The 14,053-nt window shown below is 59.9% G+C and overlaps 1 protein-coding gene across 1 annotated transcript; it reads right to left on the bottom strand.

Annotated features, from left to right (window-relative positions):
- Nucleotides 1-3,328: 3,328 nt before the first annotated feature.
- CCND1 (cyclin D1) lies at nt 3,329-12,980 on the bottom strand. Its single transcript, XM_057552783.1, has 5 exons — nt 12,685-12,980; nt 10,913-11,128; nt 10,234-10,393; nt 6,207-6,355; nt 3,329-3,615 (listed from the first exon to the last, which is right to left on the bottom strand). The coding sequence occupies exons 1-5, from the start codon at nt 12,880-12,882 to the stop codon at nt 3,451-3,453; spliced, it is 888 nt and encodes a 295-aa protein (XP_057408766.1). The 5' UTR covers nt 12,883-12,980; the 3' UTR covers nt 3,329-3,450.
- Between the last annotated feature and the right edge of the window lie 1,073 nt (nt 12,981-14,053).

A 14,053-nucleotide genomic window follows, 5' to 3' on the forward strand; every position in this document is an offset into this window, starting at 1 on the left:
TGCATCACCAGGGGACTGCTGGCCACGTCTGGAGGCATTTTTGTTGTCACGACCGGGGTCGGTCCTGTCCTCTAGCGGGTGGAGGCTGGGGATACAGCCCAACAGCCCACGGTGCCCAGGGCAGTCCCCCATGACAGAGGATGGCCTGGCCCCGGTGTCCGCAGGGCCGAGGCGGGCCCCCTACCCGCCTGCCACCCCCATCCAAGGAACTTGGGGCGCACGGCCCTGGCTCCCTGCCCGCCCCAGGAAACAGACAAGCGGGCACTGCACTGGGGTTTTACCAATTTTATTTCTAGACTTTTCACGTTTGTCTTGTTTCCTGCTGGAAACGTGCCGGTTACATGTCTGTGCTGGGAAACACCGTGGTGTGCAACCAAAAACACACACAGACCCCCAAGTGCCTGCCCGCCCAGACCCTCAGACTTGCGGGTCACGGGGCAGACTCCCTGCGCTCCCGGACCTGCCACTGGCCTCTGGCCTTAGAGCGCACACATCTCACCCCCCACCACGGACAGACCGTCCCTCACGGACCCCGTTTGGTTCAGACAGAGACGCCGCAGCCAGAATGGTTGAGGTAAGCGGAAGCAGTGTTCCTGCAGGGGTGGGGCGGGGCGGGTTTGCACCTGCCAATGGCCTTGAAGCGCACAGGCTGCCCCACCTGGGGCCGCCGCGGACGGCGCAAATCCAAATCCTTTTGGTTCGGCAGTGTGTTAGGCGGCTCTTGGGCACACAGCACTGTCGGCTGGCTTCATTGAGATTTGAAGTCTCTTTAAAGGAGCATTTTTGCTATAATGACCAGAACAACAAACAGAACACTAATAACAGATACAACACACCCCAAACTGTGACACAGGCCAGAAGCGATTCCAATCATGCCAAATGACCGAGTCCTACAGCACAGCACCACAGTGGCACATTAAGACATACTTGTTACAATAATAATAATAATAATAATAATAATGCAACTTTCATAGCTATACGCAAAGAACGATATGGGCTGTAAAAACTACGATGATGGTAAATCCCAGGTCAGATGGAGAGTCCAGCATAACAGGCGCAGGGCAAAGGAAACGGACATGGCCTGTCTCCAGAGACACCCGGGGGTCCTTGTGAACGTGGCCCGGCGGGGTGGGGATCCCCACCAGGTCCTTTTTGGGATCTCGTCCGCGTGTCTGTCTGCCGAAGCAGCAGACAGAGCCTGACCACCTGGTCTGCAAATGGCTAAGTGAAGCTTGAGGTATTGTGAAACAGGAACCTTTTTGGAATAGAGCAGTAATCACATTAAGTCAAAATTGATCACATAAAAAAAAAAATAAAATAAAATAAAACCCAACAACACTACCAAAAAAAAAAAGGCATCCGTAATACATTTTTTCTATGAGAAAATTCAAACTAGAACATGGCAGTATATGACATTGTAAAACAAAAAAAAAAAAAACTGATTCTCCAATAGCAGCAAAACAATGTGAAAGAATAGAGAAGCGATATGCATCTGTTTCCAAACTGTACTGGGAAGTCATCGGTAGCAGCGAATAAAGAAAATGCAGCCGCAGCCTGTCCCTCGCGTGGTCCCCGCCCACCTCCCCTCCGCACACTTCCTCCCTCACCTCCTCGCTCCCTTCAACACTCCCTACAGAATAATTACAAAAAGGTACATAGCCAAGATGTGCAAATTATCTAGCGGTTGCTAAATTTCTTTTTTGAAAGGAGGGTTCAGGGATGAGATCGTATTGGAACTGAACTTGGAACTGAACTTGTTTCCAGCATCCTAATTGTGCTTATAACTCTGACACCTCTCCAGTTGGATCACTCTGTGAAAAGCCAATCAGGCCAAATTAGCCAAATCCATGTCTTTGTGTTTTTTTCTCGGGATTTTTTTTCCCTCTCTTATAAAAGGACCTAACTTTAACAAACTGTCCTACACCTGCAACATCTAAGGCAGAAAAGTGTGTGTGTGTGTGTGTGTGTGTGTGTGTGTGTGTGTAAACCAAGGGGAGATTGCATTACTTTATAAATCATACTGGCCTTATGAACATCCTCTGCAATAAATATTCTTTTTAGCCTTAACTATAAATTATATATTTTAGTGTTTAAAAACCTTCCGTTGCAAAACATCTAAAGATAACTCTGAAACTGCTGGTTCTCTAGGTAAACCTTTAAGGCCCCTACTTTCAAACACCAGTTGGCACTGAAGGATCCCTAAACTTCAACTTCTCTACAGAAAAGGAAAGGAACACATCATCCTGGCAGTGTGAGAATGAATGCACATTTTCTTCTCCTGGACCGGAACCTAGCCCTCCAAAATATCATCTCCCTTTCGCTAACACCATATTGACAAGCACCTGCCTTGCCATCCTGTCTGCACCCAAGTACTGGAATATTCCCAAACCATTCCATTAAGAAACCGTTCCCCGCCCCCTCCACACACAGCATACACAGAGATGTCACCTAGAGACTGAAAGTGCTTTGAAATGGAATGGTTTTGGAATATTGAGAAGGAACAAAAAAAACAAAAACAAAAAACAAAAAAACAGCTGTAGGTTTCACCTGGATGTGAGCAGGCTGCAGATCTGTTGGGTGAAAAACCAGCACCTCATAAACAGGTAACTACAAAAATATGAAGATTATAAAAATAGAATATATTAGGTCACTATTGCGGTTTCTCTTTCTAGTAGCGGACGCTAGGAGTCGGAGGTGGCCTTCCGTCACCGAGGCGCAGGCTGGCGCCCGACAAACCCCTCAGGTGGTTGGTCCACACGCAGAAAGAGGATCAGACCTTGAAAATGCCGAACTCTACGCTACCCTAGCCGAGAGGTTACATCAGCCATGGACAAGGTCAAGGTTACATGCCTACCTACGAAATAAAATAAACAAATGACTTATAAAGTGACTACATGCATAAGCGAGATACAGGATGCCTAGAACCGCATTAAAGCTGTGCCCTTGGGAAAAGCACACGGGTAGAGTTCTATCTAAAACCCTCTTCTACTTTAAAAAGGGGTTGTGGACTTTTTCCTATTTTTTTTTTTTAACGTTTTCATGCTTTTTGTTTGTTTGTTTGAAACACATAAAGAATCAAATCTAATCCTCCCCTGCAGACTCGCTCCTTGTGTTAACGCCTATCCTTATAACACAGAGACACAAACACATGAATATAAAAACTAGTTGATTACGGGCTATAACATCCTCTATTTTTGTAGCACAACCCCTCCTCCCCCCTCCAGCTCAGGGTTATGCAAATTCTATTTTTTTCTCTCCTTTTTTTTTTTTTTTTCTTAAACATAGGTTTTCGGGGACGTTTCTTTTCTTTTGCTTAACTCAGAGACAGAAGGGAGAAAGGGCAAAGGAAAACACCAAGACACTGAGGAGCGGGCTGCCTTCTGACGGCGGCCGGGCCTGGGCGGCTCTGTCCACGGAGCCCGGGCCGGCCCCTCCCCCGCCGCGGCGCCCTCAAATGTCCACGTCACGCACGTCGGTGGGCGTGCAGGCCAGGTCCACCTCCTCCTCCTCCTCCTCCTCCTCCGCGGCCTTGGGGTCCAAGTTCTGCTGCTGGGCCTGGCGCAGGCTGGACTCCAGGAGGGCTTCGATCTGCTCCTGGCAGGCGCGGAGGCAGTCCTGCGCGAGACGGGTCTTCAGAAGGGGGGTCCGCAGCGAGGGGCCCCTTCCCAACGCTCACCTAAAACGCCGCCTCCCCCGAACCCGGGAAGCCGCTGCCCAGACCCCAGGATCGACAAGTGTGCACCCTGTTTGCCCACCAGCTGCCCTCCCGGCCTGAAAAGCCCACGCCAACCAGGCCATGGTGAGCCCACTCAGGACCCAAGGGCTCCGGCGGACACAGACGCTCCTGCCCACCTGCCCCGAGTCCCCTGCCTGCCCGGCCCCTCGCTGGAACTCCTCGCCAGGGCTTTCATCTCCGGCCCCAGGTTCCCACCAGCCCCACCGCTGCCCTCAGCGAATTCAGCGCCATCTGATCCAGCATGGGGAGGCCCTCTGAGCCCCGCTTTTCGGACTTAACCTCTGCCGTGTCAGCCCTCGCAGTGAACCCAGCATTCCGTGATGAATGGCCGTCAAAAGCGTTAGGCCGTGCTTGACCGAGGATGAATGCCGGGCGGCCCTGGGGCCTTTATCCCTGTCCTCTCCCGTTCGGGCCTGCGTCCTGGGAGACGCTCCGGCCGCACACAGCTCCCGGCAGCGACCACCCCGCATGTTCAATGGAGAGGAGGAACCCCGGAGGCCGGGGGCCTCTCCTGGTCCCACCGCGGGCAAGTCTCCCAGCAGCTCGAAGGCGCTGCCTGCAGCCGGGCGGCCACGGCTCCCAGATCTGAACAGAGAGGCTGTCCCAACTCCTGGGATGCCACACGGGGCTTCTGTTCTAGAACCAGGGAAAGGCTCCAGGGCAGCCTGGGAAACAGACCCATGCCTTTCCCACAGGAATGAGGTTAAGCATGGGGAAGGCGCTGCTAACTTCCTCTTAGATGGGGCTGGAAAGGGTGTACCCCGCCCCAAAGAAGTGGAGCCGGGCCAAGAGGGCTTCTGAGTGAATCCCTGGAGATCTCCCAAGGGGACAGGGCTTATGGGGCGGGGGGGGCTTTCCTACCCACCCTTTCAGCATTCATCACGGCAAAGGACGAGGCAGGGAAGGTGCAAAAGGCCCCATTTTACAGAGGAGGAAACTGAGGCCCAAGACTCCCGACGGCCCCCTCAGGCTCTGATCCAAACACCCACCACGGCCTACTGAGGCCCGAGAGCCTCCACCCACCCACTGAAGGCAGCCCCCCGGGGGGCGGCTCCCTGGCCCCTGCAACTTGGGGGGCCGTGCGGTGGAGCGGAGAGCACAGGGATGCAGGAGGGGCCTCCCCTCTGTGCAGGCCCTGGCGCACCCTCCAGCTCCACGGCCCACGCTGCCACCTCCCAGCAGCCTGCTTGGCGCTGCAGCCTCACCCTGTGAGAGCAGACTGTGACCACGGGGGCAGCTCTAGGGAAGGGCACACTCAGCCATGCCCCGGGGCCTCCACAGCCCAGAATTTTCTGCGTCCGAGCTCAGCGACGTTTGTCACCCGGTCACCAGACTAACGAATTTCAGCCTCAACTGATTCCTCCCACCATCCCTCAGCCGTAAGGCATTTTGCTTCAGATCTAATTAAAATAATCTCTCTTCAGATAAGGGATCACGCAGCGATTTCCTACCACTGTCTGTAGACAGCGCTGTTTGGGGCGTTTCTAGCTGGGGGATGGCGCTGGTCCTGGCAGCCAGGCGAGGATGCCTCCCCCTCCCAGGGGACTACCGGGCTGCCGGCGCCTACAAACAAGAAGGCACCCCCCCCCCACCCTCTGGGGGTCACGCAGGCTGGCGGCCAAGCACCGTTGGCAGAGGACAGGCAGGCATCCATCTCACACCCAGCTTTCCTCCCCGAGCCTCCTGGGCGCTCGAGGGTGGACCACCAGTAGCAGCCAGAGCCGGACCTGGACCGGGGATCGGGGTCAAGGCGGTCACCTGCTCCTACTCGGGACACTAGTGGGCCTGGCAGTGACCCCCGCCACCAACCTCGCTGGTCTAATTTGGTGAAGCCCCAAACCCTTGTAATTGTTATTTTAATTCTTTGAGAAAAGAAAAGAAAAGAATGGGGAATAAGACAATGGCATTTTTAAGTAAAAAGATACAATGGACTCTGGCTTCCAAAGCAGCAGCCTCTCAAAGGGGGTCATAAAAACAAGTTGTCTGTACCAGGCCCATTGTGGACGGGAGACCTCACAGGGGCCCTTGTAAAGCGGCCATTTATCGGGCGTCCACGCTGTCGCCCAGACAAAGCTCGACCGGGCCTCACCCCACACACCATTAGGGCACGGATCATTGACCCGGCCTGCCGTGTGGCCCCTCTTCCTGACGGCCCCCTGCCACGACCCCAGGAGGAGTTTAGGCTCCTGGGCGCCCCTGGGGCCACCAGAAGCCTAGGAGGACCCTCTTCCCGCCCATCGGCAAGTTCTGGGAGGTGTTTCTCCTCCCAAAGGAGCCCCCCAGGAGATGGGGAGGAGTGGCCCCCAGGCAGCGTGTGCCAGGGCCACGGCCAGGTCCTGTGCCTCTGGACGCAGGTGGCCGCCTGTCCCCCACGTGGCCCCAGCCCCTGCCACTTCCCACCAGACGACTGCAGCTCGGGACCCCCAGGCCCTGGATGCTTCTAGCACCCGGCGCCGGAGCGGTCACTCACCGGGTCACACCGGATCACCTTGGAGAGGAACCGCGTCAGGCGGTGATAGGACAGGAAGCTGTTGGCGCTTCCCAGGTGCAGGCCTTGCACTGCGGCCACCACGCTCCCGGCAGCCACCATGGAGGGCGGGTTGGAAATGAACTTCACATCTGCGGAGAGGGAGGGAGGCAAAGGGGTTGTGAGTGGGGACGCAGCAGGACCCCTGTGACCTGGACCCTCCCGGGCCCCTGTCCCACAGATGGCTGATCTTGAGGGCGTGGTCAGGAAGTGGGCGCCGGCGAGAGCAGAAGCCGGGCCGGACTCTCTGATCACGAGCTTGCGACGCTCATTTCAAAACAGCAGAGGGGCTTCCCCGGTGGTGCAGTGGTTAAGCCTCCGCGCTCCCAGTGCAGGGGGCCCGGGTCCCATCCCTGGTCAGGGAACTAGATCCCACAGGCATGCTGCAACTAAGAGTCTGCATGCCACAACTAAGGAGCCCAAGTGCTGCAACTAAGACCCGGTGCAACCAAATAAATAATGTTAAAAAAACAAAAAACCTCCCCAACACCTTCCCCCCCGCCCCCCGCTGCCAACAGCAGAAATGCTAACCAAGAGAACAGCTGCTGGAAGAGACAACGGTGGGGGGGGGAGGAGGAGGCACCGTGGCCTCTGCAGAGGGGTCATCGCTCACTCCCTTCTCTTAGCACGTGAGCCTGTGAATGTATCACTTATTCACAAAAGCCTGACGATAGGAAAGGCGGAGAAAACCCGCAAGGAAGCAGACACATTCCCTACAACACTAACCCCAAGTACCTGCGCTGCCAGGTCCCAGGGGGAGTGGCCTTCTTGCACATGGGAAGATGGGCCCAGGGAAGCCCCCCACTGCCCTCAGATGCTTCTCCCCACTTCATCTGCCTCCAGGGACATGGCAGGGCTATAGCATTACTTCATCTGCCCGTCCTCGGCAGCTCTCCGCAAACTGCTGGGAAACCCTGCACCTCTGGGCAGGTGGGCTCCAGGGTCACCTCCTGGCAGCTCACTGACATGGGAACTTCTGGTTTCCCCCCTGGCGGCACACTTGTCATGGACGTAAGGGCACTGAAGAGGGGACCCAGCGCCTGTGGGCTGCCTTTCTATAGCTCCCAACGAGAAACTCCTGGCAGGGGAGGCCACTGATTGCAGCGTCTGAACCAGGGGGCCTCTCAGCGTGGAGCCGGGCCCTGGAAGGTCAGCCCCTATCACCTCATCCTGTGCCCAGGAACTGGATGGTGAGCTGAGTGGGAGGGGACTGGGCACAAAGGGAGTGCGGCCCCCGGGGGCTGGGACACCCCCCGCCCCCCCACTGGCCCGAGACTTCATCCCTGAGAATAAACAGGCAGGGCCCCTCATTCAGTGGAGCCGGAGCCAGTGGAGGGGTGGGAAGGAAGAAAGGCAGCCTCACTGAAGGGGCGACAAAGCTGCTGGTGGGCGCTCCGACCACTAAAAGAAAGCCCCTCACAAGGCGCGCCCTGTCTCCCCTTTAAACGGGAGCAGTTCCACCCAGTCTGAGCGCCAGGAGCCAGCGATGAGAGGTTTTCATGGAGGCCAATCAGGACCGCACAGAAATCGCTGCGGCCAGAACACAGGTTCTGACTGGCTGCAGCTCGAGACCCCGGTCCAACAGGGAAGGAATAACTAAACACAGACTGTGTGTGTGTGCGCACACGCATGTGTGCGCGCGCCTTGGCGGGTTTATGGGCTTAGATGAGAAGCCTGCATATTTCAGCTTGGAAGCTCCAATAGCTGTTCCTCTTCACTGCCCGGCTGCAAAGAGCCCAGTGGGCCACGGCCAGGGTGGGCATCCGAGCTGCACCGCTCCACTGACCCTGCTCAGGCCCATTCATTCAGCTCAGTTACGTGCCAACCTCAAAGAGGTAACTCACCGGCCGCAGCCCAAGAAACGCTCTACTGCGTGCACACATCCGTACACATGTTAAAAGCAGAGCAAAACCCAACTCTGTGCGTGGGTGACATGCCCCCTCCCGCCCCCATGCACACCCGGGAACCCAGGTCTGCAGGGCGCACGGACCAGGGAGAGCAGAGGCCACCCTTCCCCCGCCGGCCCCCTGCACCTTTAAAAGGGACCCTTGCTACACGGAGGGCAAAATATCTCCCGGGACTTTTACTCAGGCCTCCACTTCACAAAATCTGTTTGTTTTTAGGCTGTAATAGGTCGCTCTCATCCCGAGAGGCCCCCTTGTGACTAAGGACATGGCTGCGTGTCAGGTTCCAACGGACCAGGACCCGGTCGTGGTGGGGTGCCGCTCCCCTCCCTCCCCTGGCCTGCCCGTCCCCCACCGGGGCCCACCGAAGCTAATGCACGTGAAAAGCCGGGTCGCCCCCGGCCATCCCTCCACCTTCACCCGAGGTGTGCCCAGGCCGGGGGTGCCGGCTGGGCACAGTCTCAGTAGCTGCACCAAACACATTCACAGACTCTGCGCCCGGCTTCTGCGCTGCCAGCACCCCACGCAGGCTACACACCCCGCTTCCTGGGGTCCTGGGAGAGGGGGCGGTCCAGGCTGCCCCAGCCATCCTGGGGGGAGGGCACGCAGGAAGTGTTCTTTGCATTATCTGCGGGAGACTTTGCCGTTTCTCTGAACCACTTTCAGCTCCATAAAAGGCTGCCTGGAAGTCCCTGGAGGCTTCTCTTCTCAGAGGCGTCCCAGCCAGAGAATGCCTCCCTGCCTGCTTGCTGCGCTGGCCCCTGGAGGCTGAGGGGACGCGGGCGAGAGCCTCCCCATCCCCGCCCAAGGGCGGGTGCTGCGGGGCAGGAATGCCTGGCGAGGGGGCGCCCTGACCCCTCAGATTCATCCGGGCCTCTCGTCTGCCCCCCACCCCATGGCTCGCTTGGAAGGACTCAGAAGAGGGGTTCACGCCTTGAGCAGACAAAGGAAGGTGGGGAGGCCAGCAGAACCTTCCCAGCTCTCCTAACCCAGAACTCCCAGCCACCAGAGCGCCCAGACATCAGGAGAGTGACACGAGGTGGCTGGCTGGGGGCGGGGGGGGCTCCACCCCCTTCCGGGGAGTGGGTGAAGGATGCCAACTCCCCCCTTTGGTGCCCTGTCGCCCTCAGGTCGTTCCGAGTGAGCCCCAAACAGATGTGATGGCTGAGGCCTGGCCAGGGGTAGAGGTGGCCCACAGCAGAGCTGGGCAGGATGGGGGCAAGGGTCCTCCGATCAGGGTCTCCAGGGGTCCTGGGCCCAGCTCATGGGACCGGAGGGGAGGAAGAGGTCGCAGGGGCTCAGGGGCAGGGCTGGGACAAGCAGGAGGCAGCACCGTGTGTCTCATCGGGTTCTGAGTGACTGGCCGCCTGGGGGCTGGGGAGAGGGCTGTGCCGGGGAGGGGCCCCCAGGGACGGTCCAGAGCAGTGCCGGGGGAGGGACGGAGGGCCTGCTGCTGCCGCCAACCACAGCAGCCCAAGCCCAGGCCGCTCCGAAGCCACTCCCAGGGCAGTGAGCTGAGCCGGCCTGCCGGCGCCCCTGGCGGGGCCTCAGGCGGCCAAGCGCCTCTGTTGGCCGCCCCCGCACGAGGGCCGCTGCTGGCCGCCCAGAGCACGTGGTCCAGGCACTGCCGGCCGGCGCTCCCCACCCCTGTAGGCGCCCCTGGCAGGTGGCCCAGCCCGGGAGAGGCCAGGAGGGGGCCCCCGCAGCTCAGGCTCCTTGAGGACACGGGAAGGACTGGGGAGCGGGCGGGGGGGGGTAGGAGGCAGGCTGGACAGCCAAAGTCAACCCTTCTCAGCATGTAGTGACCCCCGCCTGGCGTGGGGAGAAGAAGCCACATCAGCCGGACACAGGCAGGCTGCCGCCCAGCCTCAGCTGCCCGGGCCCGGGAGCCCACACCCCCTCCCTGGAGCCCCAACAAGAAGCCCAGCCCTCTGTTCCCCGGAACAGGGAAAGAGGAAAGCTTCCGAGAGCGGAGGAACCTGGGGACCATCTCCTTGGATGGGGAAACCGAGGCAGAGGGCAAGAAGCTCCTCCAGGGGCCCCCAGAGGCCCGGCCAGCACCCTACCTGTGGCACAGAGGGCAACGAAGGTCTGCGCGTGTTTGCGGATGATCTGTTTGTTCTCCTCGACCACCGGCATTTTGGAGAGGAAGTGTTCAATGAAGTCGTGCGGGGTCGTGGCAGCCAAGTTCCACTTGAGTTTGTTCACCAAGACCAGCTCCATTTGCTGCGTAAATGGACGCACACGTGCGTAAAGAGAGGCGCAGGCGCGGACCCCAATGGAACAGGAGGCGAGGAGAAGGAATGGGGCATGCTGGAGGGTCCGGGAAGTTGGGGGGACAACGCGCAACCCCACATCCAAACAGAGAAGGTGCCGCTCGCAAAGGCTCCCGTTCTTGATTAAGCCCACCCTCCGCGGGTGGAGACCAGAAGCCCTCGACACCTGGAACGCGAGGTTTGGTCGTTCGCGCGGGCCCCTCGCCGCCGCCGCCGCTAGAGGGCGCGCGCCGCCCACTTTTCGCGGCGCTAGGGGCGCCGAGGCGGTGGGAGTCGGAGGGAAAGTGTGAGGTGGGGCGGCGGGGGACCCGTCCGCTCCTCGAGAGCGGCCCCACCGATGTGGCCGCCCTCCCTGGGGGTAGAGGGTCTCTCAGCGGCCCGCAGGGGCCCCTGGCTCTCTGCACCTCCCCCACCCCCGGGGTCCCACGGCTAACGGGGCATCCGGGGGCGGCGGGGGTCCCAGGGTTACCAGCAGCTCTTCGGGCCGGATGGAGTTGTCAGTGTAGATGCACAGCTTCTCGGCCGTCAGGGGGATGGTCTCCTTCATCTTCGAGGCGACGAACATGCAGGTGGCCCCCAGCAGCTGCAGGCGGCTCTTTTTCACGGGCTCCAGCGACAGGAAGCGGTCCAGGTAGTTCATGGCCAGCGGGAAGACCTCCTCCTCGCACTTCTGCTCCTCGCAGACCTGCCGGGGCACCGGGGGCCGTGACCGCCGCCACCGGGAGCGCCCGGCCCCCTCTGCGGAGACCTCGCGTCCCCCACCCGGCTCGCGCCAAGGCTGTGGGGCCCCGAGCGCGAGGAGGGTCAGGGCAGGGGGCGGCAGAAGCTGCCGCCGCCGCGCCCCCTTCCCCGAGAGTCCCCCGAACCCACCCACCCGAAACTGAAAGGGAAAGTCCCGGCAAGGCTGGCACAGTGGGGGCGGGAGCTGGCACGGCTGGCCGGCTTGTGCCGCGCGCGGGCGGCGGACCCCGGCCCGCGTGGGTGCTTCGGGACCCTCCAGACCTGGGGTCGGCACCAAATGGGGTGCAGGGCCGCGGGGCGGGCCGCGGGGATGGGCGCCGCGCTCGCAGCGCCTGCGAGACACAAAGGTGGCGTCCCAGGCCGCCGCGCCGCATTTCCCCAGACGTCATCTTTTCAAAAAATATTTAAAAATATAAAAAAATTAACTGGGTACATAAAAAACCCCTGAAAATGACCCTCAGGCGGTCCTTTACCCAGGCCGGGGGTCGGGAGCTCGTTTCAGGCTCAAGGGAGAGCCCCAGGAATTCAAATTCGGGGGCCCCCCTTCCCCCTGGGCGCGGGCGCTGTTTCCCTCTCGCAAGGGCACCACGCCGCACTTTCAAAAATTATTTTTAAATATTTGCGGTGCACTCAGGAGCCCACTGAAGGCCTGAAAACGTGCCCCTGGACCCCGGCTCGCTCCGGGCAGGTCCCCCAAGCTGAGACCCCTGCAGATGAGGGTCAATCCCCAGCGTCTTGGGGGCCACGCGACCTTGCAGCCCGGCGTGCTCTCCGGCCCAAGCTGGCCGTGCGGGGCGCCCCGGGACTCACTGCTTGAACAAAGGGGCCCCCTCTCCCGAGCAGGGTCCCCTCACAACTGCCCGAGCTCTGGCCCCTCGCCCCTCCCGCCGGTTCCCAGTGGCCGCACGGCCCCTCGCGGCGGCCCCAAGCGCCTCGCCGACCGCTCCCCACCCCCACCCTGCCCCCAATTATTAATAAACACTTTTGCTTTGCAATAAAAGAACAAAGATGGCGCATAATACTGGCACGAGCGGCCCTTGCATACGTGTCCATGGATATTAATTTAAAAATCAAATCTATGCCCCCTCCCCCTGGAGCTGGCGGCTCAGCGGCCGCGCGGCCGGGAGAAGAGGCGCAGCGGGGCTCTGGCGCAGGCGGGGGCTGAGCAGTGGCGGTCCAGGCGGGGGCCGCAAAGGGCGCCCAGCCTGCGGGCCCCAACCCTGAAGCCAACTGGGGTGCCCCGGCCGTGGCTTTCCCCCAAGGCACCCCTCCTCGACCGCTCCCCCTCAAGGGAATATCTAATGACCCCACCCCCACCCCCTCCTTGTTCAAAAAATACCCAGAATATCTATATATTTCGGAACTACGATTCCTAGCAACACTCTGGCAAACTTCAAAAGTTGGGGTGGGAGGGAAGGGAGGGCGATGAGTGGCAAAGAAAAGTGGGTTTGCGCAACAAGTCGCAGGAAAGTGCTAACAGAGCCGCCCGGAGCCCCGCACCTCCAGCATCCAGGTGGCTACGATCTTCCGCATGGACGGCAGGATCTCCTTCTGCACACACTTGAAGTAGGACACCGAGGGCGCGCAGGTCTCCTCCGCCTTGAGCATGGCCCGCAGCACCCGGTCGTTAAGGAGGTTGGCATCGGGGTACGCCCGGCGGATGGTCTCCATCTCGCAGCACAGGAGCTGGTGTGCCATGGCTGGGGCTCTGCTAGGCGGCCTGGGGCGGCGGTGGGTCCGGGGCTGGGTCCGCGCTCGGCTCTAGCTCCTGCTGCCCCTCGCCGGAGCGCGCGGACGCTGCTGCTCGCTGCTACTGCGCCGACAGCCCTCTGGAGGCTCTAGGACTTTGCAACTTCCAACAAAACTCCCCTGTAGTCCGTGTGACGTTACTGTTGTTAAGCAGAGATCAAAGCCGGGCAGAGAATGGGAGCGGGAAGGAGGGGGGGGGGCGGGCGCAGGGGGAGGGGGCGCGGGCGCCGAGCGCCGGGGAGCGGCGAGGGGCAGAGCCCAAAAGCCATCCCGGAGGCGCCGCGCCGGCACCGCGCGGAGTTGCCCCCGAAGCCCGGTTTTCATAGAAATGCAAATCGTCCCGAGGCTGCCTTTCTCCCCGCCGGGGAAGAGGGGTGCAGGGGGGCCTGCCGTCCCCGAGTGGGTCCCTCAGGATTTGGGGGGTTGGGTGAAGGTGGCTCTGCAGAGGGGGACAGCTAGGAGGGCGGGCAGGCCACACGCAGCCTGGGGAGACCGCATGGAGGGGGACTCTGGAGTTCGCTGACACCCTATATCTGAGCCGGGAGAATGGGCGCATTTCCGAGAACGCCACGAGGGCACCCACGGGCGGAGAGGCAGCCTAGGAATCTTAGCGTCTACATCTTCTTTCATTTTCATTAACACGTGTAAATTTCAGGAACCATTTAACATTCAGGGACTCAGGGCAGAGCCGGCAACACTGGTGGAGGCTTCATTCCCGCACACGCGGGGGGGGTCGTTGCAAATGCCCGAGGGGGTAACCCTAAATGTTAAAGGGCTTTCAGCCTAGCACGCGCTCGCTCAAAAAATAAAATAAAATAAAATAAATGCCCGAAAATTCCAGCAGCAGCCCAAGATGGTGGCCAGCATTTCCTTCATCCTGTCCTCCTCGCCTGGGGGAATCTGCGGGCTGTCCTTCCTACCTTAGCCAGTCCATTCTTGCGGGGGTCCCCAATCCCCCCCACCCCCGCCCTGTCCCGGCAGCTAGAAAAACACCCTGAAAGGAAGGCTGCAAAATAGTGGTCTCTGTCCTGTCTCATTTTTTAAAATTAAAAATTAAGTTAAATCGCTGGAAATATTAGTCGCCTCTCCGCCTGGGACAAGACCACCGGAAGCTTCCTAA

The sequence above is a fragment of the Balaenoptera acutorostrata genome, chromosome 9, assembly GCF_949987535.1.
Source record: "Balaenoptera acutorostrata chromosome 9, mBalAcu1.1, whole genome shotgun sequence".
NCBI lineage: Eukaryota > Metazoa > Chordata > Mammalia > Artiodactyla > Balaenopteridae > Balaenoptera > Balaenoptera acutorostrata.